Source organism: Phocoena phocoena, chromosome 10, assembly GCF_963924675.1.
Source record: "Phocoena phocoena chromosome 10, mPhoPho1.1, whole genome shotgun sequence".
Taxonomy (NCBI): domain Eukaryota; kingdom Metazoa; phylum Chordata; class Mammalia; order Artiodactyla; family Phocoenidae; genus Phocoena; species Phocoena phocoena.
Window position 1 is genome coordinate 16,529,623 of NC_089228.1, and position 26,306 is coordinate 16,555,928.

Genomic DNA, 26,306 nt, shown 5'->3' on the forward strand with positions numbered 1-26,306 from the left:
ATTCTGACTAAATACCTGTACTTTAATGGCTAAAAAAGGTGCCATTTTTCAATATATTATTTTTATAAACTGCATTTCATTTTAGGCTTAAGTGAAATCTCTGATACTGTGATATGAAGGACTCCTCACAGCAGGGGCATTCGTTTTTGGAATAACCAAATTACTTGCAGAAATAGAGATAGCATTTTAAATCCTGACATTCCTCAAGTTTATTTCTGTTTACTTACCGAGATAAAAATATATTAGCTTGTGAAAGGGTATTAAGGTTCTGAAGAAAAAATTATTATCAAGAAATTGGAGTCCCAGTGTTTCATAGGCACATAGAATATTAGGACTTGAGTAACTAGCTTGGTGAATTAAGGGGAAAAAAATCTTCCTCTCTGCTCTATCCACAAAACAGTTCTGACACCAAAAATGTGGGGTTTTTTCTCTACACCAACCAGTTCTCTGACACCAGCTGGGGGTCCTAAAATTCAATTCAATTTTGATCCTCTGTACCTAGAGTTAGCTTCAGATCCTACAAATTGAGGGTTCAGTCCCACAAGACTGCCCTGCCCCCCCCACCACACACACACAAACATCAGATGCTAGTCACAAGTCCAGCCCTCCACTGACCAACTGAGGGGTTTCCACAACCCCCTCCTTGGGTTTGATAACTTGCTAGAATGGCTCACAAAACTCAGGAACGCACTTTACTTACCATTCTCCATTTATTGTAAAGGATACAACTCAGCAACAGCTAAACGGAAGAGGGGTGTAGGGCAAGGTATGTGGGAAGGGGCACAGAGCTTCCATGCCCTCTGCATGCCCTCCACTCTCCCAGCACCTCAGTGTGTTCACTTACTTGGAAGCCCTTCAAACCGCTTCAGTTAGGTTTTTTTTTAATGGAGGCTTCACTGCATAGGAACGATTGGTTAAATCATTGACCGTTAGTTAACCAAATTAAATCAACCTCCAGCCTTGTGTCAGGAGGTGGACCTGAAAGTTCCAACCCTCTAATCACAAGGTTGGTTACCCTGGCAACCAGTCTCCATCCCGAAGGTACCCAGGAGACCGCAGCCACCAGATGTCTCATTAGCATACAAAAGACACTTACCGTGGCTTCCCTGGTGGCTCAGTGGTTGAGAGTCCGCCTGCCGATGCAGGGGACACGGGTTCGTGCCCCGGTCCGGAAAGATCCCACATGCCACGGAGCGGCTGGGCCCCTGAGCCATGGCCACTGGGCCTGCACGTCCGGAGCCTGTGCTCCGCAACGTGAGAGGCCACAGCAGTGAGAGGCCCGCGTACTGCAAAAAAACCAAAAAAAACCAAAAAAACCCACACTTACCACTTCTGAGATTCCACGGGTTTGGGGGGAGCTGGTGCAGAGACCAAATACATATTTCTATGTGTCTCTGTGGTGGGAAGAAGGGAGGCATTTTTAAACTGTCTGTGTTTAAGTCATTCAAGAATTCACCAATATTGGGTACTTAGCGTGTACAAGCTTGGACCCAAGCGGCAGAGCTATGGTGATGACCAAGACAAACCTGCCTCCAGAACATGAGTCCACCTTAGCATCCGCGCCTCCTGCTGTTTTCTGTGCCAAGGGATGCAGTTGCTGGCACTGCCGCACACTCGCACTAGCAAACCAAGGCAGGGTGACCCGCTACTGATGGAGAGAGTGGCCTGTGTCTCTCAGGCTGGGTGATGAAAAAAAATGTTGAGAGCCACAATTCAGTCTTAACCACCTTCTCCTTTGGAGTTGATTTACCTTTTATTTTTCCTCCCTCTGAACTCAGAGTGAATCTACAACATGAAAATATCTGCGTTTCTTCAGCTCTGGAAAATTCTGAGACATTTTCTCTTTTATTGTTGCCTTTTCCTTAACCTCTCCTTCTGGAACTCTGGTTGGAAAATGTCATTCATCCTCAGTGTTTCTTAACTTGGCTTTCATAATTTTTCTTTCCTTCTCCGTGTTCTGGATTTATTCATTCTGTCTTCTACCTTGCGGTCTTCAGCTCAATCCTAGCACTGATTTCTTTTTTACTATTGTATTTTTCAGGTGTCAGAATTCTACTTGATATTTTTTAGATTCGCCCCATCTTTTTTCTTCGTCTCCTATTCTTGCATTATAAATTTAGTCCCTTCTCTGGTAAATTTGAACATTTTAAATATACTTATTTTAAGATCCATGTCACCTAAACGTATAATAGGCAATCCCCTGTGGTCCAGTCTGCTGACTTTCTTTCTTGTTAGCAGGGTTCCTCATGTGCTTTGTAATAGTTCTCTCTCTGCTCATCTTTTGTAGATGCTGCCTTCATGTTCTGACAATGTTATATTAACTCTTTTCTGCACAACTATATTTTCAGAGTTTGTTCCTTCAGCCTGGACACGTTTCCTTTCTTCATCCCTGTATTGTGGTTGTGCCTATAAAATCCATATTAGTGTGGAGTTATATTCTGTCCTCTCAAGTGTAGAACTTTTACCATTTAAACCCAGAACACAACTGAGAGGAAAAATGGTGTCTTTTCTTCTTGGCTTTTTCCTCTATTTAAAAAAAAAAAAAGACTATCCTCATATAAATATTTTTGAACAAAATTTTATAGAACATAACTGATTTATTACTTACATAATAAAAAATATCTATCCTTGTATAAATATTTTTGAACAAAATTTTTATAGAACATAACTATTACTTGGAAATATATGTCACTGCTTTATTTCTTTATGCTTTAGTTATATGCATATTTATTCAACTTTTAAAGTAAAGCTATTTAAGAAGATTATATAATAAGTTTGAACTAATATCATGCTCAATTTTGGCACTAAATTTTCTCTATGATTAAATATTTCTAATACCTGTCAGAGACTAATATCTAAAAATAAATCTCTCATTCTGATACATGGAGATTGGTTAAAGTACTTCAGAAACAAACTGCTATCAAGAGCTTTCAGACACCTTCTATGAACTGATTTATAAAAGATAATCCATATGCTAATTGAAAATTATTTTTATTTCTTCTTTAAATCAGTCTCCTAAGGAATGATTTCTTAGGCAACTTATATTGAAGTAATTTGAATACAGAAAGAATGGCGCATGGATGGAAACCTAAGAGGCCAGTGTGTATCACAGGATGATCTTGATTGAGTTACTTGAGTTCTCCCTGCCTTTGTCATTCCATGTGTTGAGTGACAATTATTAAAGCTCATAATTATGTGATCTTTTTCCCAGTCTGTGCTCTTTCCTAGGCCACAAGTTTTCGGGCTGACTACAGTGTTTTATTATAATTATCGATTATGTGTCATTCTTAGTTTCATAACTAGACAGTGTTTTAAAGAGCAGGGAGCGTCTTCTCATGGTGGTCATCTAAACCTAAGCAGTACCTCCGCTGTTTACAGCTGGTGGATTTAGAATGTTTGTGAGTTTTCGGTATCCATTAACAATTTGCGGGGTGTGGCTTTATAAAAGACCGTTTGGCATGTTATCCTTAATTAGTGAATAAAACCTATGTGGTTTTCTTTGATAATGGTAAATGGTATCTGTCATATCTGTGGATGTGTTTTGCTAATTTATATTCGATGCTTTAAAGCTGTAGGAGGTGCATATTCAGTTCAGTCCTGATTATTTGGGTTTACATCCTCCTTTCAAGGTTTTTCTGAAAAGTAATAACTTCTTTCCAGGGAAAACGCACATATACACATACATGAGCCCAGCATTTTGCATGAATTTAAGGGGGCCTTGATATCAATATAAATATACATGTATAATGTACACACACATATATACATGCACATATATAGGGAAAATATTGATCTTGCATGATATTAATATGCTAATTTGGGATTATTATCGAAAAACCTGAGATTTTATATTTTGCTGTTAATCTTTTTTAAAGAAATAATTTTATAGTTGCTCATTTTTTTAAAGTAACTTTAGGTGTATTTTTCTCAGAGGCCTGAAATGGGTTTACCCTATGCAACCCATAAACACGTTTTGTTTAGCCCACAGACAAATGGGGCCAACTCTAAATTTGGGACATTTCACATTAAAATCAGGATTTTTGCTTTCTTTTAAAAAGTGACCTGTAAACACTGGGTCCATCTTCCCCGCATCGACCAGAGCTGCGTAGAGGCTCCATTACGAAGATGGAACGTGCCTGTCTCCTTTGCCGCAGTTCCCACACGTCTCTACTGCCTTCATGACTCTGATGGCTGAGCATCGATTGCCGTTTTCATTGTGCTCAAGCAGCCGTTTACTTACAGAAATTATAGAAATGGTTTCCTGTTTTCATATTTTGCTATCGAAGTAGATAAATGAAAGTCAAACCAAAAGGGCAAAGACTGCAAGAAAAACAGGAAAGTGCCTATTTCTTTCTTTGTTATTTTTAATAAATTTATTCATTTATTTATTTTTGGCTGTGTTGGGTCTTCGTTGCCGTGCGCAGGCTTTCTCTACCTGCGGTAAGCAGGCTTCTCATTTCAGTGACTTCTCTTGCTGTGGAGCACGGGCTCTAGGCTCCCAGGCTTCAGTAGTTGTGGCACGCGGGCTCAGTAGTTGTGGCACACGGGCTTAGTTGCTCTACGGCATGTGGGATCTTCCTGGACCAGGGCTCGAACCTGCGTCTCCTGTGTTGGCAGGCGGATTCTTAACCACTGCGCCATCAGGGGAGCCCCAAGTGCCTGTTTCTTTAGGAAAATAAAAAATATGTACTCAGTCTGCTTTATGTATTTGTGTTACATGTCCAACCCCTGCTTTAGATGGTCAGATGGTGATATCTGGTCTCAGCACGAGGAATAGTTGCACTTTTCATGAGCCATTTGTTTGGTAGTTTTGTTGCTGTTTTTATTTTATGAAGGATCCAAACTGTCTAGCAAAGCATAGTAGGACTTTATAGCATAAATTGGAGTTCACTGGGGAACATGTCTTCTTATTGTATTTTTCTACTTTTATTTCTTTATTTTGTCAAATACTCTCAAAACATTTTTATATTTTTATACTGTAAACGTATATATCTTTATAAGCAGTCTCAGATCATTTTGCACAATTCACAATAATGAAATACAAGTAAAACATTTCAATATATCCATATATTAACCTATGTTACCTGCCTTCCTGTTCTCTGCAGCAGCTCTGCCTACTCAGGGGTCTTGGTGACACTTGGCCATCACTGTAGGACGAGCCAGTGGCCAGCTGGCTTTTCAGTGGTCTTTGCTCTGACAGGTCCCTTTCTTCACAGAAAGCATCTTCACCATCCGTCAGAGTTTAAGCATAGCTGTCAGCCTTCCAGCGTTGAGCCTGAGCCAGGTTGATTAGGGTCTGGGAAGGAGAAGCAGCTCACTGTCTTAGAAATGCAGATTTTTTCCCCTTCATTTTCCCATTTATAAGGCTATGGGCTAGTAGCATGTAGCACTTACTATCTTTGAATTTATCTGGTTTATTTGTGTACTTATTACCTGTCTCCCCCAGGAGTCCCTTTTCTTTCACGTCTGTGGCCCAGAGCCTAATGCAGCACCTATCACATAGTAGGTCCTTAAAAACTACTTGTGGAACAAATGGTAAAGTAAATAAATTACAGTGCCCATTTTAATAAAAATCACTTAATTTAAAGGATGCTGTTTTGTCAGTCCTTCTCATCTTTTATGTTTTCTGTCCACCAGGTGCGGTATTGGAATAATGGAGAAGAGGGATCATCGAGCAAACTGAAAGTGGCAGGAAATGTGACATCGGCCAGACTCCATGGCTTGAACAGCAACTTGGAATATTACACGGCTGTCCGGGCTTTCAACAGCGCTGGTACCGGTCCCTTTAGTGCCACAGTTAATGCAACCACCAAGAAAACTCGTATGTATCTTGTAATTTTTTTTTTAACGTCAAAAAAATACTTTGCATTTAAAATGGTAGCCTTCTTTATCATTTTAGATGGACAACACAAGTCAGTAAGCCCAATGAATGACGTAAACCCAACTCCAATCCCTTGTAAACTCAGAGGCACACATACATGTCTTCCTGATACCCCTAAATCTTCAGTTAGAAACCCCATGTGAAAACGAATGCGCATCTTTTGAAAAATTTTAGAGTGGGATGTTTAGTCACGTCCATCCACTTTTCTTTTAAAATGTGATCAAGCTAATTGGTTTATTTCATGTATTTTTAGTTCTCCAAAGCTTGAGGATTTTTGATAAGCATGAATAACTTAAAGTTCAGGCCAAAGAATCAAGAGTGATGTTTTTCTTCTTTTCTTTCCTACTTATTCGAAAGAGGGCAATGTACAATAAAAGGTTACCAGCCAAAGATGTTGCTCCACGTGAATATATAGATATTTCTAAAACTCTGACCAGAGATGTCAGTCAGTGTTGCCTTCAAAGCTGAGTCTTTGTTAGCTGTTATTCACAGATACATTCACAAGCACCAATTATGAGCTGTATACTAACCTGGCTTTAAATTAGGCTACAGAAAAATCAGTGATTTGCAATCTTGTAGTCTTTCACATATATTTCCATGAAACTGATAACACCAGTGTATATCTAGTTACTGTATTGTATTGCTACTTTCTCACAATGCAACCATTTGAATTACTCTTGGCATCATCATCGTAGCTAATAGCAATTAGAACATTTTATGTTCACATGCTTTACATGTATTCCCACACCTAAACTTCATACCTACCACATGAGGTAGGTGTCGTTTTTACTTCTTTTTGAAAGATGAGGAATGTGGGCATGACAGGATTAACTTTAATTTTAAAACAATGGTGCAGTAAAACAATTTTTCTTCTTAATTTATTTTCAAAATTAATTAACCCAGTAAAAATGTTTTGTTAACTGGCCCTATATGGGAATGAGACAGTTATTGTGTTTGACTGCCAATTTCATTAATGCATTTCTGTTTCCGTATATAATTCCCAAACTTTCGTGAGAACGTGCAGTTGGCTGGCTAAAATTGCTAAGTATAAAATCTAATTTTATTACTAGTGTTATTTATGGGTAAGTTAAACTATATATAAAACACAATTCTACTATGGATTTTCATTAACCAGTGTTCATTTGATCAGGAAAGTTCATATTTTTACCTTTGTATTTATCTATTGAAAAGAGAATTTGGAGAGAAAGTTTAGCAACCAAACATTTTAATCCCTTTAAGTAGCATAGATTTACAAGCAACCAACTAATGTGGTAATTAATTATCCTTCACTAATTATTAGGAGAAGCCTGACGCCATCTCTTATAACACATGGTTGGGGTTAGACCAAGGAGCGTGTCGGTTTGCCAATAAACTGAATATATTCTGCGTTTAGAACTTTTCGCTAAATATATTTGGTATTCCCAGTAGCGCTTCTGAATTAGTAAGATTTAAATATACATAATTATTATATGTTCAAAGCACAGCATCAGTGAAAAATTCTGATTGCACTGATGCATGTATACAAGGTTATCTGGCTCTTTCCTCCGACTTAATAATTGATGTGATTACTCGCTAAGAAATTACGATTGTAAAAGACTGTGTGACATCATCATGAAACCAGTGAAGAGCTTAGTGGATTGGTTAGACAGAAGGAAGAGATTGATTATAAATCAATAGGAATTTCATGGTACTGTACAGTGAGTGAAATAGAATTATAAAAAAGCACAACCCTTTAAAATTTAAAGATAGCATATAAATACCCAATCTAAAGTAGGAATTTGCAGGTTACAGTAATGATGGTGATTATGATTTTAATGACTAACACTTACAGAGCAATTTCCAGTCTCTGTTCTAAGTATGTTTCATGTATTGATTCTTAATTCTCACAGCAGCACCGTGACTTGGAGACTATTAGTAGTCTCACTTTAGAGACGATGTGGAAGCACATAGAGGTTATATAACTTTCCTGAGATCACAGAGTAAGTAGCAAGAGAGCCATACAAATCCAGACATAGTCTTAACCACTGTGCTAGCCTCTCTTTCAACCATATGATTCGAATGTTCATGTCGTATATAACACCGGTATTTATTGGGTTTTTACTCTGTGTTTAGGAAGCAGGTAAGGTGATCAAAGATAGACAGGACTTCTGTGCTCATGGACCTGGAGTCTCATGGGAATTCCAGTAATTGAACAAAATCCCCCCTGCAAATGATACGTTCCTATCGCCCCAATTTAACTGGAGTCTGCATGTGGGGCTGTAGGTGTTATTAAAGAAAGGTTTCCTACTTTGAGTGGGAAATTCATAGAGATAATTAAAATCCCTAACTATTCTAAGATTGTGTATAAAGACCATTGTTAAGTTTTAAATTTTACATTCATAATTTTTCTAATGTACCAAAATACAAGTAAGACAATCTTTGAAAACTATTTCTAATATTATTTTACTGGCAGCTCTTAATAGTCATACTAACGTTTGACACGGTGTTAGCTTCAAATCCTAGTTACGAATTTTAATAAGGCTTTTGTGAGTATCACTATGAAGAGAATTATTGTCACGCTTCAGGCATAAAGAACGAAGAGAACATCTTTGAGTCTTTGCTTGCTATCTGTCTTCCCCTCTGGATTGTAAACTTTATGGGGAAAGAGTCCCTCTGTGTCTGTTCACTCAGCCCCAGTGCCCAGCCTAGCACTGGGAGCCACTCATTAAATGTTTAGTGGGTAGCTAGATGGATGAATGAAATCTAAAGAAGCAGGCCAGCCTGAAGTACTATTATTAATCCCGTATACTTCCTCTTGACTGAACATGGTGAGTTCAGAACACTTACTGGAGTCCTTCACCATCTTACTTAAAATGTGCAAGTTTCATGTACTTGTAATCATGGAATTCTGTATGCGAGGCTTTACATCCATACAGATCTTGGGTGATATTTTTGATTAATGTAAATAATACAAGGATTCTCAGGTTAAGGACTGTAGCTTCCATTAAACACTTAAGTTTTGATATCCAAATACTCGTGTTTTTTTAAAGCATTTCTAAGTTAAACACTAATTAGCCTCTTTAAGTAATCAAAGAGGGATTTTTGTTACTTGCAACCCAAAGAGAGCTAACTCTTAAGAACATCTTTTATCTAAAGGCACTGATGAGGAGAAATTGCAGATAGCATATAAATGACGAAATGGAACGGCTTCTAAAAGGAAACATACTGAGAAGTTTATGTTCGGAGATTGCAAGGAAGAATGTGGAGGGCAAATATTCTGCTTTGAATGACTGAAAAGTCAAGTGGTAATCGTGGCTCTCAGTATGGATAAATTTAGCACTCAACATCCTCAACAATCACCTGACATCTCAAATTGATTATTTCTAAAACTAAGTTCTTTAAATCATCCACCCCATTTAAAACCTGGCCCTTCTACCCTATCAATATTCCCCATCTTGGTAAATTCAATCCCGTTATTGCAGTCGCTGAGCCACAAAAATTTGGGGGTCATCCTCGACTCTTCTGTTTCTCTTATGCCCTGCACCTGGTCCAGAATCTGCCTGCTACAAGAATCTGCCGCTTCTTAAGGCATTCATGGCAGTCGCCCTGGTACAACCCTCACATGGATCAGGGCAGTGGCCCTTTATCATTCAGCCCATCTGCCTTTGTCTCCCTTAGGCCAGAGTGGTAGTGATGATGTTGCTTCTCTGCTCAGAACCTTCCAATCACTTCCCATCCCACTGCAGATAAATGCTAAATCCTTAAAATGCCCAACAAGGCCTTTACAGTCCATCCTGAAATCCTACTTAGACTCATTTCCTATTTTCTACCCGCTCCTTCCACTTTCCTTTCAGGGGCTCTGCGTTTGCTGTTCCCTCTCCCCCGAAGGCTGTTCCTCCAGATGCCCAAGTGGGCCTCTCCCCCATGCTCACATGTAACCTCAGTGCCACCTGACCGCCATATGTAAAAGTACAGCCCCTCCTTTCCCGACACTCGCTGTCTCCTTTGCTGCTTTATTCTTGGGCATCGCTCTTAGAGCCACCACCCATGCTATAGCATGTTCATAATTATTTTATTGTTGTCTCACCAGCCTGCTTTGACTGAAGGCCAGACTCCTTCAGGGCAGAGATTTTGCCTGTTTTCCTCATTACTCTATCCCCAGAGCTCTATCTTCAGTGTCTCAGTACTCACAGTTGGTGCCCTGTAAGTATTTATTAAACAATCAGGAATGTCTTCATCTCTTGGCTCTGTTCCATGGTGGCGTCATTCTCACCAGATCCCCTCTTCAGAGTAACAGTATTGCCATTAAGCACCTCAAAGCCTATTCCTGTCAACTAAACATGCTGGGAAAAGGGTCAGCTCCTTCCTCATCCCTCCACTCAGAGCCAAGGAGGGGTCTTGGCTCTTCTAGAGCCAGGTTTTGTGGCAAGTAGGTGGAAACCCTAGATTGGCCTGGCCTGCATCACATGCCCAGATTCTCCCCTAGAACAAGAGAATCCTATTTTTTAGTGCCTTCACCAATGATTATACATGAGTATCTACTTGAGAAAATAGTGATATTAAATGGTGAAATCAGTTTTTTCACTTGAGTGTTTGCATTTCCAAGTGGAATGTTCATCCATGTAGGTTGAGCCAGAATTAATTGTCTGAATTTAAGGAAACCAATTAAGTGTGTCCTCAGGAAATGAAAAGGAAAGGTGAATAAAACAAGCCCTGAAACAATGTGAGTCAATATTTCAGAGGTTTTTGATAAAATGAATATTTCTGCCTCAAACACCTAATGTAGAAGTTTTCAAGTTTTCAAAGGTACGATTTCATTATATAATCATCCACTCTAAGTTAAGCGTCAGGTACATATCAGTACAAGGTTTCCCAAATTTTAGATGGTGATCTGCCTTCTCAATTTTTGCCATTTCTGTGGGCCTTCTCTGCTAATGTGTACCTAGTATTTTTTCTTAAAAACTAACTTACCATTTTTACTTACATAAACCTAAAGGAAATGGAAACTAATTTCCTGAGTATGAAAACCAGTATCATTGCCATAAGTAGATGTTAACAAAGTAATAATTAAACAATGAACAATGCCAATAATAGTAAATATAATGAAAAAATAAGCTGTTCTCCATTTTAAATATTAGCAACGTGGTCTTGCCTATTGAGACAACTGAACCTGCTTCCTCTTTGTTTGTGATGTTAGCACTGAAGGGATATGAAAGAGCTAGTAGCCCCCAAATCCAGCTTTCTCTTGAAACTAATGGGAAGACTAAAAAGGAATTAATTCCTCCCTAGGTGACTTTGTTGGCTTTTCTGTGTGTCACATACCACAGATATATGTCACCCACTCGTGTTTGTGTTTGATACACCACAAATCACACATACAACATTAGAATACACTGTTTACTAATAATGTACATTCTTCAGATTTAGAAGGGTTTTCTTTTCCTGTCTGTGGACTTCCAGAAAGTGATCTCTGATTTTGTAAGCTCTGAAGCAAGATAGCAGTATAATATTGAATGTAATCAGAATCCAATTAGGAAGTTTCAGCTAGTAGAGAAACAAATACTTACTTTGGCCAAATGTATAAACCTTATGAACTTTAGTTTGTAGGAGCTTTGGTACTTTTGTCTACCTTGCCCATGAATTCTTTGGAAGCTTGTAAATGTTCTTACTATAGGTTACAGATTTTCATGTTGTTATTATCCAAAGAAGGAGAGATTTTGGTCACGGGAATTCCCATTCATTTAAAATTGAAGAAAGGCTTTCTTCCCTGACATTCTAGATTAGACCCCAAGTAAGGTCTTTTCTGAGTTTTAGATGCGTTAAGAAGCACATGTTTTTGTCTTGTTTTTTAAAATTGAGTCAATGTCTTATGATAACTTAATTTATAATAACTTCAGTGATGTCAAGACGAGTATATCTCATTATTTGGGAAAAAGTGGCTTTTGGTAACTTGTTTTCTGCACAGTGTCAAATATTTAAGCTGTTTCATGACAAATGTTGATGTTTAACTCAAGCGAAGTCCAAGTGGAAAGTGTACCTTCAAGCTACCACTTATCATGTAAGTCAGCTCATTACCATCAGGGAGTCGAGAAATCCTTTGAGTTTTACATAATTAAGTCACGGCAAATATATTTTCTTAAAATTCCATATTTTGAAAGTCAGTGCCAACTTCACTCTCAGCACTGTGAAGATATCACTACTGAAAATTCTGGACAGTAATATTCTTTATTTTAACAACCTCTACTTTTTATATGTAAAGGAAAATGTATTCACTGCTGAAATTAGGGGAAAATAATCACCCATAATCCTGTCCCTCAGAAAGACCATTGTTAGTATTGTTTATCTTTCTTTCCAGACTTACGTTCTCTAAAATGTTTCTCTTAGAAAGTGGAGGTTATGCCATATATTTAGTTACCTGGTATCAGAATTTTCCCCAGGTCATTAATAATTTTCATAAATATGTTAGTGTGTGTATAACATTCCATTGTGATAATGCACCAGGATTTAGCCATTTTCCTATTGGTAGACATGTCTTATATTCCCAGCTTCATCCGTTCAACACCCTTGCAATAATCACCTATTGGCAGTCAAGTGGCTGTAGATTTAGTAAAATCTACAGGGCTATTGTTGAGGAGTCTGATAATCAGATACATGGAGGATGTCAGGATAGGTGCTAAAAGAATGACAGTAATAATAAAAGCCTTCGACGTGCTATTATTCTTGTCACATACCATTTGAAATTATTGAAATAATGTTACAGCCTGTCAATTAGTGTTGCGCTATAAATATAGTGATATGCCACTTCTACTAGAATTAAATTAGTTTTTATCATTTTTTTCTATTTTAGTGTACTGTCAACACACTAGAAGTTGACAGAGGAAAAATCTACAGGATATGAAAGTTGAGATACGATTTACAAAACATTTCAAAATGTAGACCATATATCAAGTTAATTCTCATAAGGTGTGGAACTCAGCCAGCCTTCTGGGTTGGGCTTCCAACGTCATAGAACATGAAAAGTGAAACTGGAAGTCCTAAAAGATATGCTGTCAACTCTCGCCTGACCATTTCCAGTTCAGTATGTGACTCAATGCCTTTACAAAAATTCATTGTGTTACATTGAAGCTTAGGCTACTGTTTAATAGCTGTATTAGTCAGATTGGGCTAGTATGGGTAGAGTATCCAAAACTCCCAAACCTAGAGGCTTTAAACTACAAGTGTTTCTTTCTCATTCATACTACATGTCCATCACAGGTGCGATTCAGATCTGACCAGTTGCATCTTCACTTCAGAACCCTGACTGAAGAAGCAGCCACTCTCTGGGCCATGCTGGTCTCATGGCAAAGGGAAAATGGTGAACCGTGCTCTTCAGTTGCTTTTAAAGCTGTCATTTCGCTTTTGCTTACATTCCACTGGCTGAAACAAGCCATATAACAAAACCTGATGTCTGTGAGATGCCAGTGAGAAGGGGAAGTATGTCTTCCTAAAGGCATGGGACCACAAGTCCCATGGCCAAGCTGAATGTCAATGAGAGTGAGGCAGGGAAGCGTAATCTTTCCATGGAGGATGAAGGACAGAAGACTTGCAAAGACTAAATAATAATACACCCCCAATAATCTACCCCAAAGTATTTTTAAACAATAATACAGTCAATCCTACCAGCCAATAATAAGGATCATTTAAAAATATTTCCAGAGGATCTAAGAATAAATCACAGGTCCTGAGAGATCCCTAGGGGTCTGCGAGTTGTTCTTTCATCTGCCTTTACTGTTTGCACCTTCCTCCTTCATATCCCTTCAGCATCTACCTCAAGCCTTTACAAAATTAACAAGGTAATTTATTCCATCCAGATAGGTTACTTACATAAATATGTCAATAAAATATCCTCAAAATATGTAAAAACTACCCCAAATGACTCTTTATTGAAAAAGAGGAGTAAGGGCTTCCCTGGTGGCTCAGTGGTTGAGAGTCCGCCTGCCGATGCAGGGGACACGGGTTTGCACCCGGTCCGGGAAGATCCCACATGCCACGGAGCGGCTGGGCCTGTGAGCCATGGCCGCTGAGCCTGCGCGTCCAGAGCCTGTGCTCCGCAACGGGAGAGGCCACAACAGTGAGAGGCCCGCGTACCGCAAAAAAAAAAAAAAATGAGGAGTGATAAAGTCAAGTGCCTTCAATGGCCAGGCAGGTTTAAATGAGCAGCGGTGCGTATGTGGGGCAGTCTCTTGTTGCTCCATCCCATGCTTTCTGTCCATCATTGTAGGACCAGTGTTCTTGATCGTCTAGTTTTGCACAAGAAATCTGGAACTTAAATGAAAGCTCCCAAGTTTTAAATGTTGGTAACTAAACAAAATTAAAATACAGTATTTGGGTTAGACCAAAAATATGTGCAAGCTGGATCTAGCTGAAGTTTCAGGTTGCACCCTCTGATGTGAAGCTTTACCGTTATAAACATTTCACTATCTTGTGTTTTTTAATCCAGCAACAGCTCTACCAGCTGTTTTCCTTCTTTTGCAGTTGAGACTCTGTGGCTTCTGCTAGGTTAAGGGACTAAAATCAATACAGGTGAGTTGTAAGTGGCCACATTGCTTCTAGTACACTAAGCCTTAAGTATATTAGGTAGACCTTGTCTGTGGTGATACAAGCTTGCTGTTTGTTGGTGCACAAGGGTAAATCGTTTTTATAGAGAGTTTGTGGAAGGAAAGAATTAATATTTGAAGTTTGACATTAGTAAGATAGAAAAGAAGGGCATTTAAGGCTTAATACAAGGTAACTAAAGGTTGGTAAGGATGGAAACCAAAAGTAGGGATGAAGATACTAAAGGGAAGTTTGGATCATACAATAACCAAAGTTTACTTTATTCATAATTTGCCCAGTGTTTTGCAATCTCCAGTCACTGAATGATCCTTGCAAGATTTTAGCCACATACTTAACAACCTGGATTATTATTTCCCTAATGTATTTACTTTAATACTTAAATATATTTATTTTAAAAGGCTTTGTATCATTGCTATAAACAGAACACGACTAATACTCTCTCCTTACAAGATAGTAGTTTTAATTTTCTTCCTATAAAATGAAAGCAAAGCAGTTACTTAGAGAAAAGTTTACAACTTAAAACTACAATGAATAGCAAAAATAAACATACTTGATTTGCGAAAAATGTGTACCTAGAAATAAGTTTTGCGGTGAGCTAACCAGAGTGTTGATGGCTGTTATTAATAGAGTGATATTCTGTTCTTGATCACTTAGTTTAAGATGAGTTATTTACTGTAAATATATCCTTAGGTCAGAGTCAGTTTGAATTATGACTGTGTTTTTTGGGGTGTTTACCAGACATCTGTGTGCTACTGAAAGCATCTGAGTTATTTATGTTTGTGTAACACCCTATTTTCTGTGTCATTATTTAGAACCTAATTTTAATCTATGTATTGTGTTTAAAGTAGATTACCACTGATGTACCAATATTGGCCTCATCCAAAAGAATTATATCTATGAATCAATTAACAGTTAAAACAATGAAAAATGTTATCCACCTAAAACCATCGTATTTGTCCAAGTACTGGTCTCTGGGAACCACTAATGCGGTCCATGATTAGAAGTCAGAGAACATCTTTATCTCTGTGCTCACTGTACTCAGGAGAATCCCTGACACATGCGAAATGCTTATTAATTACGTAGTGACTGAAAGGGAATTCCGGATAGAAACATTGTTCCCCAAGGTGTGTGTCATTCACCCGGGCTGCCGAGCTAGAATTAGCCTGCCTTCTTATTACCACCACCCGTATGACCTCCATCATCATGACCTATTCACGAATTCCAGGTCTGTTCCATCCCTCCAACTCTACTGCCATCACTTGCATATGGAGCTTTATTATCTTTTATACAAAGTGCTGCAGTGCACTCCCTACAGAGCTCCCACCAAGATTCTCCATCTTCTCCCTCTGTCCCCACAAAGATCTGTGAAAGCACAGACCTGATGGCATCACAGATCTGATCCTTCTTCAGTGCCCTGCCAATTGCCTGCCCCAAAAAATTCCTTTTCTAGTTCCTTTGGCCTTCTAGACTCTTAAGCATATGGCTGCTACCTGTCTCTCCAACTGCCTTTGCAGTTCCTTCCCATCATCCCTACCTGTAACCCGTCAGAACTGAGCTCCCTACGGCACTATGCTAGTTCCTGCCTCTGTGCCTTGGCGTGTGTCATCCCTCTGCCTGGGTTACCACCCCCCAACCTCTACATGTGAAACTCACATTCATCTTTCAAAATCTACTCGAGATGTTGTCACCTCTTTATGCATATTTCCCTTAACACTTAAAACATAAATATTTAGTAAACAAATCATTTAAGTATTGAATGAATACACTAGTTGTTCTGCTGTCTTTCTTATTCTGTTCTTTCTTTGTGTTTTGTTCCTTATCGTCTTAGCCTCAATATAATCAGCCATATTCAAGCTCTCAAGCTGATGGTCAGTGTTAATGTCCCAGTTTTGTCTTTGTGAAATTTATGCATTTATTGGGACGTGTCTTGGAGGACTTTCAAAACCATGGAGCTAGAAAATTCATTCTAAATTCTGAGGTGCCACATTTGAGAACTGTGACCAGCCAAATGTTACCCCACTGACACCATGGTGAATTGCTGCTGATACTTGTCCTGAATCTTTCCCCATTCAGTGTACTTTGTCATTGCATGAATCATTCCTTAGGGACATGTAGGGAGTAGATCAAACTTATTTTTTGATAACACTAGAGAAGCGTTTTCTTCATCCTTGGGTTGTGTTTCTTGCATTAAAAGAGCAGTCAGTTACATACAAAATCTAATTTGATATCTACCTTTAACAAGACATTAGGCTAGTGAATAAAAACTAGTATATGGGCCTATCGATGTCAGAGACCATATAGGACATTTTGTCTGCAAGGCACTTATGAATTAGTAGGAAAATTGGATAATAAACATAAAACCACAAATAAATGTAAAATGTACCTTTGCTGAAAATGATGAAGAAAGGGAACCTGGTATATGAAAAGAGGCCCCACTGTACGTTTAGTCTGAGAAGTCAGGAAGAGCAGTCCTAGGAAAGTGAAAATTGAGTATATTTTGAGACGAACATGTTTAATATTCATTTTTACATCATTGACAAATCATTTGTCAATGGTTCAAGAGTTAACTGAAGTCACAGATAGTTACAACATAACAGGGGAAGCGTAGACTTTGGAATTAACCGGAACTGATTGGAATCCACATGATACCTCTTACCAGCTGTGCATCTTAGCAAGTTCTTTGCTTTTAATTTTTTATTTTTAACATTTTTATTGGGGTATAATTGCTTTACAATGGTGTGTTAGTTTCTGCTTTATAACAAAGTGAATCAGTTATACATATACATATGTTCCCATATCTCTTCCCTCTTGCATCTCCCTCCCTCCCACCTTCCCTATCCCACTCCTCCAGGCGGTCACAAAGCACCGAGCTGATCTCCCTGTGCTATGTGGGTGCTTCCCACTAGCTATCTACCTTATGTTTGGTAGTGTATATATGTCCATGCCTCCCTCTCGCTTTGTCACAGCTCACCCTTCCCCCTCCCCATATCCTCAAGTCCGTTCTCCAGTAGGTCTGTGTCTTTATTCCTGTCTTACCCCTACATTCTTCATGCCATTTTTTTTCTTAAATTCCATATATATGTGTTAGCATATGGTATTTGTCTTTCTCTTTCTGACTTACTTCACTCTGTATGACAGACTCTAGGTCTATCCACCTCATTACAAGTAGCTCAATTTCGTTTCTTTTTATGGCTGAGTAATATTCCATTGTGTATATGTGCCACATCTTCTTTATGCATTCATCCGATGATGGGCACTTAGGTTGTCTCCATCTCCGGGCTATTGTAAATAGAGCTGCAATGAACATTTTGGTACATGACTCTTTGAATTATGGTCTTCTCAGGGTATATGCCCAGTAGTGGGATTGCTGGGTCATATGGTAGTTCTATTTGTGGTTTTTGAAGGAACCTCCATACTGTTCTCCATAGTGGCTGTACCAATTCACATTCCTGCCAGCAGTGCAGGAGTGTTCCCTTTTCTCCACACCCTCTCCAGCATTTATTATTTCTAGATTTTTTGATGATGGCCATTCTGACTGGTGTGAGATGATATCTCATTGTAGTTTTGATTTGCATTTCTCTAATGATTAATGATATTGAGCATTCTTTCATGTGTTTGTTGGCAGTCTGTATATCTTCTTTGGAGAAATGTCTATTTAGGCCTTCTGCCCATTTTTGGATTGGGTTGTTTGTTTTTTGTTATTGAGCTGCATGAGCTGCTTGTAAATTTTGGAAATTAATCCTTTGTCAGTTGCTTCATTTGCAAATATTTTCTCCCATTCTGAGGGTTGTCTTTTGGTCTTGTTTATGGTTTCCTTTGCTGTGCAAAAGCTTTGAAGTTTCATTAGGTCCCATTTGTTTATTTTTATTTCCATTTCTCTACTAGGTGGGTCAAAAAGGATCTTGCTGTGATTTATGTCATAGAGTGTTCTGCCTATGTTTGCCTCTAAGAGTTTGATATTTTCTGGCCTTACATTTAGGTCTTTAATCTTTTAATTTTTAATTGTGATAAAAATACACATGACATAAAATTTCCATCTTACCTATTTTTAAATGTACAGTTCCTTAGTGTTGGGCTTGGTTATTGTGCAGCCGATCTCCAGAACTCTTTTCACCTTACAAAACTGAAACTCTGTACCCGTGAAACAGCATCTCCCATTGTCCCCTCCCCCACCCCTGGCAACCACCATTCTACGTTCTGTCTCCATGGATTGACTACTCTGGCTACCTTGTATATGTGGAATCCTACAGAAAATTTGTCTTTTTTGTGACTGGCTTATTTCACTTTGCATAATTTCCCCAAGGTTCATCCAGGTTGTTGCATGTGTCGGAATTTCCTTCCTATTTAAGGCTGAATAGTATTCCTTAGTATGGATATACCACATTTTGATTATTCACCTGTTGATGGACACTTGGGTTGATTCAACCTTTTGTCTGCTGTGAATGATGCTGCTGTGAACATGAATGTACAATCTTCTTTTTAAACTTTCTGGGTCCAGATTACCCATGTAGCAAAATGGGCTTTATTATAATGCAGTGTAATGAGGATTAAGTAAATTATATTATATGAAACCACATTCTACCTTGCCTAATATATTATAGGTTTTAATAGGCATTAGTTGCTAACAATAATAGGATTTTAAATTTGGAAGGAAAGTCTATCTGATCTAGGATTTTCCAGAAGATGTTATTCTTACCAGTAGCGATAAAAAATGATTTTAGAATAGTCCACAAATATTTTTGAAAATTTAATAATGCTTCATTTATTATATAGAGTACCATAGGAATGTAACAGGCATACCAAGGCTCACGACTGTGTGCATATTAGTGTTTAGGACAAGACTAAAGTTGATGTTTAAGTCAAGTTCATTTTTTAAAAAATAGCAAAAATGATGAAAACGGGACGTGACTATCTGAGGCTTGGAAACACCGATATGGAAAATAATAGTGATCAGACCCAGAACAAAGCTTTTATTTTTCTCCCCTTTCTCATTTCCTGTTTTTTTTTTTTTTTCTTTTTGTTCATTCAAAAAATATTCAATTCAGGCTGAACTCTCATCTGTCTTGGGACTCATACAAAATAAGCCCAAGTTTTAACCTTGCAGTTAATTTTTTTGCAAGGCTAGTGTTGGAATAAGTGATTCAACCAAAATCACTCAAGTTTTCTATAATCTACAAGCACACACCTCTCGGCAGGACACACCATGCTGAAGCATGTTATCTGAGCTGCCTCAAATGGAACCTGTCCTTTTATGGTGCCGCCGGGCCACAGGAAATCACAGACTTTGGGAAACTGTTTTAACAATTGTGCGTTCATAGCATTTGGATGGAGCCCCGCAAAACACAGTCATTAGTATTTCAGCCCTAAGTCACTGCCATATCTATGTTTTGTTATCTAAGCATTGCAGCTTAAGAGTGCTCTGAGCTGACCTAATCACTGTTAATACCAGATCACAAATTTTAAAGGCAATGTAGAATTGTGTTAAAGAGCAGACAGTAAGCCAAAGTATCTGCAGGGAATACAATCTTGTTTGGCATCATTAGTCACATGAACGTATCTGAGCCCTCTTCCCATCTGTAAGTCCAGCCGTCTCTCCCTCATGGCATGAGTCAGTGATGTTGAGAAATTTCTCAGCCTAGCCAACCTTTTATTTCATTTTCCCATGACAAATTCAGTTAACCAAATCACATTCTGTGGCTAAATCCACAAGTACAACATATTTCAACACTGTTTTGGGCAGTTGTGATGTTGCCAAATGGATAATATTATGTTTGCTGTTTTGTAATTGACAAGAAACTGAATTTTCAGTGTCCTATGTTGCTCTTGACAAATGCTATCAAACCGCCTTCCCCCGGCCGGCATCTAGTGTTCATGAGAGGGAGCTAAATTATGAATCCAAGTTTTTAAACCTCAGAGAGTTTCATTAATTATCTAATGGAGCTCTCATTAACGTTTCATTGTTTTGACTTATTTTTCTCAAAAATTGATTTAAACTTGGAAAACGAAGGTAAAATATAGAGTCTGTGCTGCAGTTTTTCATGTGTATAGCTATTACTTCTTGGGAATAAATCTAATCCTTATTTTTGATTGCCTCCTATTTTGCTCATCTCATCATACATGGATGGTTTTAAAATCATCCACACTTCATTTCCTGCAACTTTAATCTGCTCAGTTGGCAATTTCTCTCAGCCTCTGGATGTGTCAAACAGGACACACTGCCTGCCTTTCCTAGCCCATCACAAGCATCCCTCTAGTGGTGGATAAAAGAATTTCTTTATCTCCACTATCAACAAGTTTTCCAGGAGACCATGTCAACAAGTGAGAAATGCCCTAAAGTATATGATGAATATGATAAAGCAAATTGTCTCACAATGTTACAGAAATGCCTTTGTAAAAGGAAATTTAGCTACTCTGTTATTTTCCCTGATTCTTCTTATACACTATGTGTTACCAAAGAGATTCTGCTCTCCTTTGGCTGCCTCCTATGAATGTCATTTATCTGTTCTATGTAAAATATCACTCCATGCTCAAATCTATTTTAATTTCTCATTTTGCATTTCAAGCTCCCAGTCAGCCACCGGGAAATGTTGTTTGGAATGCTACAGACACGAAAGTGTTACTTAATTGGGAGCAAGTGAAAGCCATGGAGAATGAATCAGAAGTAACAGGGTACAAAGTAAGTTGTATCATTTGCAATGCTTTCTTTTCCTACTTCTGGCAGTACTTTTCAAAGGAAGCTAGATTTGAACAGTTTTTCTAAATGTTGATGGTGTGATCTTTATAAACTACTTCTGACATACAGATGTCAAGCTGTTTATGAAAAGGGTATTTTTCCAAAACATCTGATTTCTTAAATATAAATTTAAGTGACATAATTCTGCTCACGTGGGAATTTTAGACCAAATGTTGGTAAGTTGTTCGTTATGTTAGTTTCCTATTTCTGATGCTCACCCATATACTACTTAAAAAAAACAACTAATAGCATTGGCTCTGATTCTTTGGTCTCCTGTTCAAGATCTATACAGTAGGACCTTGCCCCCATCTCTCCATCCTCACAAATACCCAAGCAGCTGAACTTTTCATAGAAGAAGTTTTTTCTTCCCCACCTCCTTCATTTTGAGCACCTGATGATTCTACCACGCGCTGATCCCTAGTCTAAGGTGACAGAGCTATGAATGCAGCCTGTATTTTAGTGGGTAAGGAAAACAAGCAATATAAATGAAGTAACATCAGAGTAATACGTTTATGAAAAAAATAAAAGAGGGCACTATAAAATATCAATGTGTTTGTTCATGCATTTTAGGTTTTCTATAGGACTAGCAGTCAAAATAATATGCAAGTGCTAAACACAAACAAAACTTCAGCTGAACTTCTGCTGCCCATTAAAGAGGACTACATTATTGAAGTTAAGGCCACAACGGATGGCGGGGATGGGACCAGTAGCGAACAGATCAGGATTCCAAGAATAACCAGTAAGTTGGTCGACGTCAACATCTCCTTATTTCCCAGCATCAGTTATGAGCCCCCAAGAGAGTCAATCGGTGCCTCCCTCTCCACTCTTTGTTCTCCTACCACTTCTTTCATCTGAATGCTGAGAAGGTCTTGGAATATGAGAGATGAGGGCAGGAGGAATTCCTCACAAGTGGTGCAAAATAAGAATGATAAGAACAGAATAACAGAAAAAACATTGAGAAATATTTAGCAAATTTTATTAATTTAATTTTTTTCTCATTCTGAGCTATGCATAAATTTGCCTTTGGATTGTCATAAAACAGAATTCCTTAAGCATTTCTCAAGGGCAACGTTGAACCCACAAAGTGTTTTTAAGATCTTTAATATTCCACTTGTTTGCCTCTGAGAAATTATAGATGAATCTTATCAGTTCTTTACCAAGTAGAAAATTTAGCATTGTTAAATTAAGGTCAGAACCCATTTGGCCAAACCAAAAGACACTTTTTAAAAAAAATTCTTAGTTTCTGATTTCAGTGGAGTTTCATACTTGCTTTTCTTTTCAAAATCCAAATGAAGCCTATTGTATTATAGAAATTGTACTTTTAGAGTTCAGGGAAACAGACTTTTCATACGTATTTTACCAGTGACCGTGTTAGAAGAAACTTTATCTTTTAAATCTCAAGGGTGGAATTTTGTGGCCTCAATTTAAGTAAGCCATGCTATTCTACGGTTCTTAGTAACCTAAATTACTTTGCTCCCTGTTTCTTTTCATTGAGGTTGACCTAATCTATAATCTTGGGCATTCAAGATTAAAACCCTTATTTGTAATCTTGGAAAACAAAATGAGGGACATCATTAGCAAGTAAAGAGAAAGGGAGATGTGGAAACTTGGAGGAATTTTATCTCTTCATGAAATCATAAAGACTGCAATACTTAGACCAAAACAAACAAGTAACTAAATGGAGAAAATGGGAAATATTTATCTCAGAACTGAGTTCTGCAACATAAAAATATGTAAAAACCATTTAGGACTACAGACTTTTTTTTTTTTTTTTTAAACATCTTTATTGGGGTATAATTGCTTTACAATGGTGTGTTAGTTTCTGCTTTACAACAAAGTGAATCAGCTATACATATACATATGTTCCCATATGTCTTCCCTCTTGCGTCTCCCTCCCTCCCACTCTCCCCATCCCACCCTTCCAGGCTGTCACAAAGCACCGAGCTAATATCCCTGTGCCTTGCGGCTGCTTCCCCCCAGCTATCTACCTTACTACGTTTGTTAGTGTGTATATGTCCATGACTCTCTCTCGCCCTGTCAAAACTCACCCTTCCCCCTCCCCATATCCTTAAGTCCGTTCTCCAGTAGGTCTGCGTCTTTATTCCTATCTTACCCCTAGGTTCTTCATGACATTTTTTTCCCTTAAATTCCATATATATGTGTTAGCATACGGTATTTGTCTTTTTCTTTCTGACTTACTTCACTCTGTATGACAGATTCTAGGTCTATCCATCTCATTACAAATAGCTCAATTTCATTTCTTTTTAAGGCTGAGTAATATTCCATTGTGTATATGTGCCACATCTTCTTTATCCATTCATCCGATGATGGGCGCTTAGGTTGTTTCCATGTCCTGGCTATTGTAAATAGAGCTGCAATGAACATTTTGGTACATGACTCTCTTTGAATTTTGGTTTTCTCAGGGTATATGCCAAGTAGTGGGATTGCTGGGTCATATGGTAATTCTATTTGTAGTTTTTTAAGGAACCTCCATACTGTTCTCCACAGTGGCTGAACCAATTCACATTCCCACCAGCAGTGCAAGAATGTCCCCTTTTCTCCACACCCTCTCCAGCATTTATTGTTTCTAGATTTTTTGATGATGGCCATTCTGACTGGTGTGAGATGATATCTCATTGTAGTTTTGATTTGCATTTCTCTAATGATTAATGATGTTGAGCATTCTTTCATGTGTTTGTTGGCATTCTGTATATCTTCTTTGGAGAAATGTCTATTTAGGTCTTCTGCCCATTTTTGGATGGGGTTGTTTGTTTTTTTGTTATTGAGCTGCATGAGCTGCTTGTAAATTTTGGAGATTAATCCTTTGTCAGTTGCTTCATTTGCAAATGTTTTCTCCCATTCTGAGGGTTGTCTTTTGGTCTTGGTTATGGTTTCCTTTGCTGTGCAAAAGCTTTGAAGTTTCATTAGGTCCCATTTGTTTATTTTTGTTTTTATTTCCATTACTCTAGGAGGTGGGTCAGAAAGGATCTTGCTGTGATTTATGTCATAGAGTGTTCTTCCTATGTTTTCTTCTAAGAGTTTGATAGTTTCTGGCCTTACATTTAGGTCTTTAATCCATTTTGAGCTTATTTTTGTGTATGGTGTTAGGGAGTGATCTAATCTCATACTTTTACATGTACCTGTCCAGTTTTCCCAGCACCATTTATTGAAGAGGCTGTCCTTTCTCCACTGTACATTCCTGCCTCCTTTATCAAAGATAAGGTGTCCATATGTGCGTGGGTTTATCTCTGGGCTTTCTATCCTGTTCCACTGATCTATGACTACAGACATTTTTAAAACTGTATGTGCTTCAATAGAGCAAAACCAGGAATTAATTTAAGCTTATTATTATTATTTAGGTTTTTAATTAAGACCTGCTATCTCGTTCCTAAGATAGCTCAAGGTTCAGAGGTAAAATTACAATATGGCCAAAGTGGAACTGTTAAAAGGAGTAGGTTCTGTGCTTTTGCAGGAACAGACAGATTTTAGCATTTGAGGGTTGCTGAGTCAAGAGTAGCCTTTCCCTCTGACATCTGCCTTCTTGTTGAGTTTGTATAGATTGGTGCAGACAAAGGCCAACTATAGGAAAATGGAGCTTTTATTGATTGCTTTTTTAAGATGATATTCTATATTATACATAATAACTTATCTAAAAATGTACAGAAGAGAAACAAACGTATTTCCTAACCCTTCTCCAATGAAGCTTTCTATAATTAAACCATTGAATTATCTCAAAAATGTCTTTAATGGAGTATAATTGTTTTCAAAATGATGAAGTTGTTTTTCCACTTTCAATTAAAGTTAAATAATACTAGATGAACAAAGCCCAGAATCCCTTAAGAAAACTTAAGTATATAAGAGTGTTTATAGATACTCTTGGCAAATAATCTATACTACATTGTTAAATAACGTGAAGGCTAATGTTAACTTGTGGTGGTTAAGTTAGTTACTTAAATTGATACAGTCCTTATTAATGAGCTCTTTATCCTCTTTGACAGATACGGATGCAAGAGGTTGTACATCCGCCATCTCCAATGCCCACCCTGTGTCAAGTTATATCTCTACAGTACTGTTCTTTATTGTAAACACCCTGTGGTGATAGTCACTTTTTTTTTATTATTATTTATCGGAAGGTTCATTGGTTACAAAAAAATTGCTTTCATGAAATGCAGTGATTATGCATGTTTTTTTCCAACTCTGTATTTTTAACTTTCTACATAGGTAAAATATGAATATAATAAAAAAACAAACCCAGTAAATCCTTTTAGGGGAATCTGAAATGCCTTAATATTTACTTGATACACCAAAGGAATTTACATATTACATACATCCGATTTTTGATAGAGACATTCTTATGATTTTAAGCACTGCCTGTGGATAAAGGCTCACATGCTTCCATGTATACACACCCACACGCAGACACATACTTTTGTGGGTTTGGTTTTGTTTTTTTTTTAACGTAGAAAAACTCATTTACTCCAGATGCTTTGCTCCCATTGTAACAGCACTGTTTGGAAGACATAATTAGTGTTATTTGGAAATGCTCATTTGAAATACTCAAGGGTGAAAGATACATTTTAAAAATTACCCTGTTGGGCAGAGGGTGCATGTAATTCAAAAGCATGTTGTTGGAGATGCTACGGTAGACTTTGGAAGAGTGCTGTTTCGTCCGGGTATACTGCTGCGTGGTTGTGAGATTCTTTACAAATCACTGCTCTCTCTACTTCTCAAGCACTCACCCTTAAAATGTGGAGATAATAATACCCATCTTATCTGCCTCTCCCCCATGAATTACTTGCTAAAAGATAAAGAAGGAAATGTGAAAGTGCTTTGTTAGCCCTAATGCACTAGGCCTGTATAATATATTAGTATGAATTTATTTAATCATATTGAAGTCCTGAGGACCAGCCACATTTTTAAAGTTTGCACTCCATTCTAGGTAATGCTTTCCTTTTCATTCCATGATATGAGAAAACTGAAATGATCACATTTTACCCTCTCTCAAAAGGTTTAAAAAGTGAAATAAAGTAAAAAGGGATTGTTTCCTTCACACCTAAGAAAAAGCTTTCAGGTTTTATTAAAACATGGTGGAGAAAATTAGGAACAACCTGAATCTTA

At 37.9% G+C, this 26,306-nt stretch overlaps 1 protein-coding gene across 1 annotated transcript in view; it reads left to right on the plus strand.

Moving 5' to 3' along the window:
- CNTN3 (contactin 3) overlaps positions 1–25,287 on the plus strand; it is a 207,538-nt gene extending 182,251 nt beyond the window's left edge. The window contains exons 18-21 of the mRNA XM_065885516.1: positions 5,638–5,821; positions 21,019–21,131; positions 21,759–21,927; positions 25,187–25,287. Of these exons, the coding sequence (XP_065741588.1) occupies positions 5,638–5,821; positions 21,019–21,131; positions 21,759–21,927; positions 25,187–25,287 (567 nt within the window). The remainder of the gene's footprint in view (positions 1–5,637; positions 5,822–21,018; positions 21,132–21,758; positions 21,928–25,186) is intronic.
- The last annotated feature ends 1,019 nt before the right edge of the window (positions 25,288–26,306 follow it).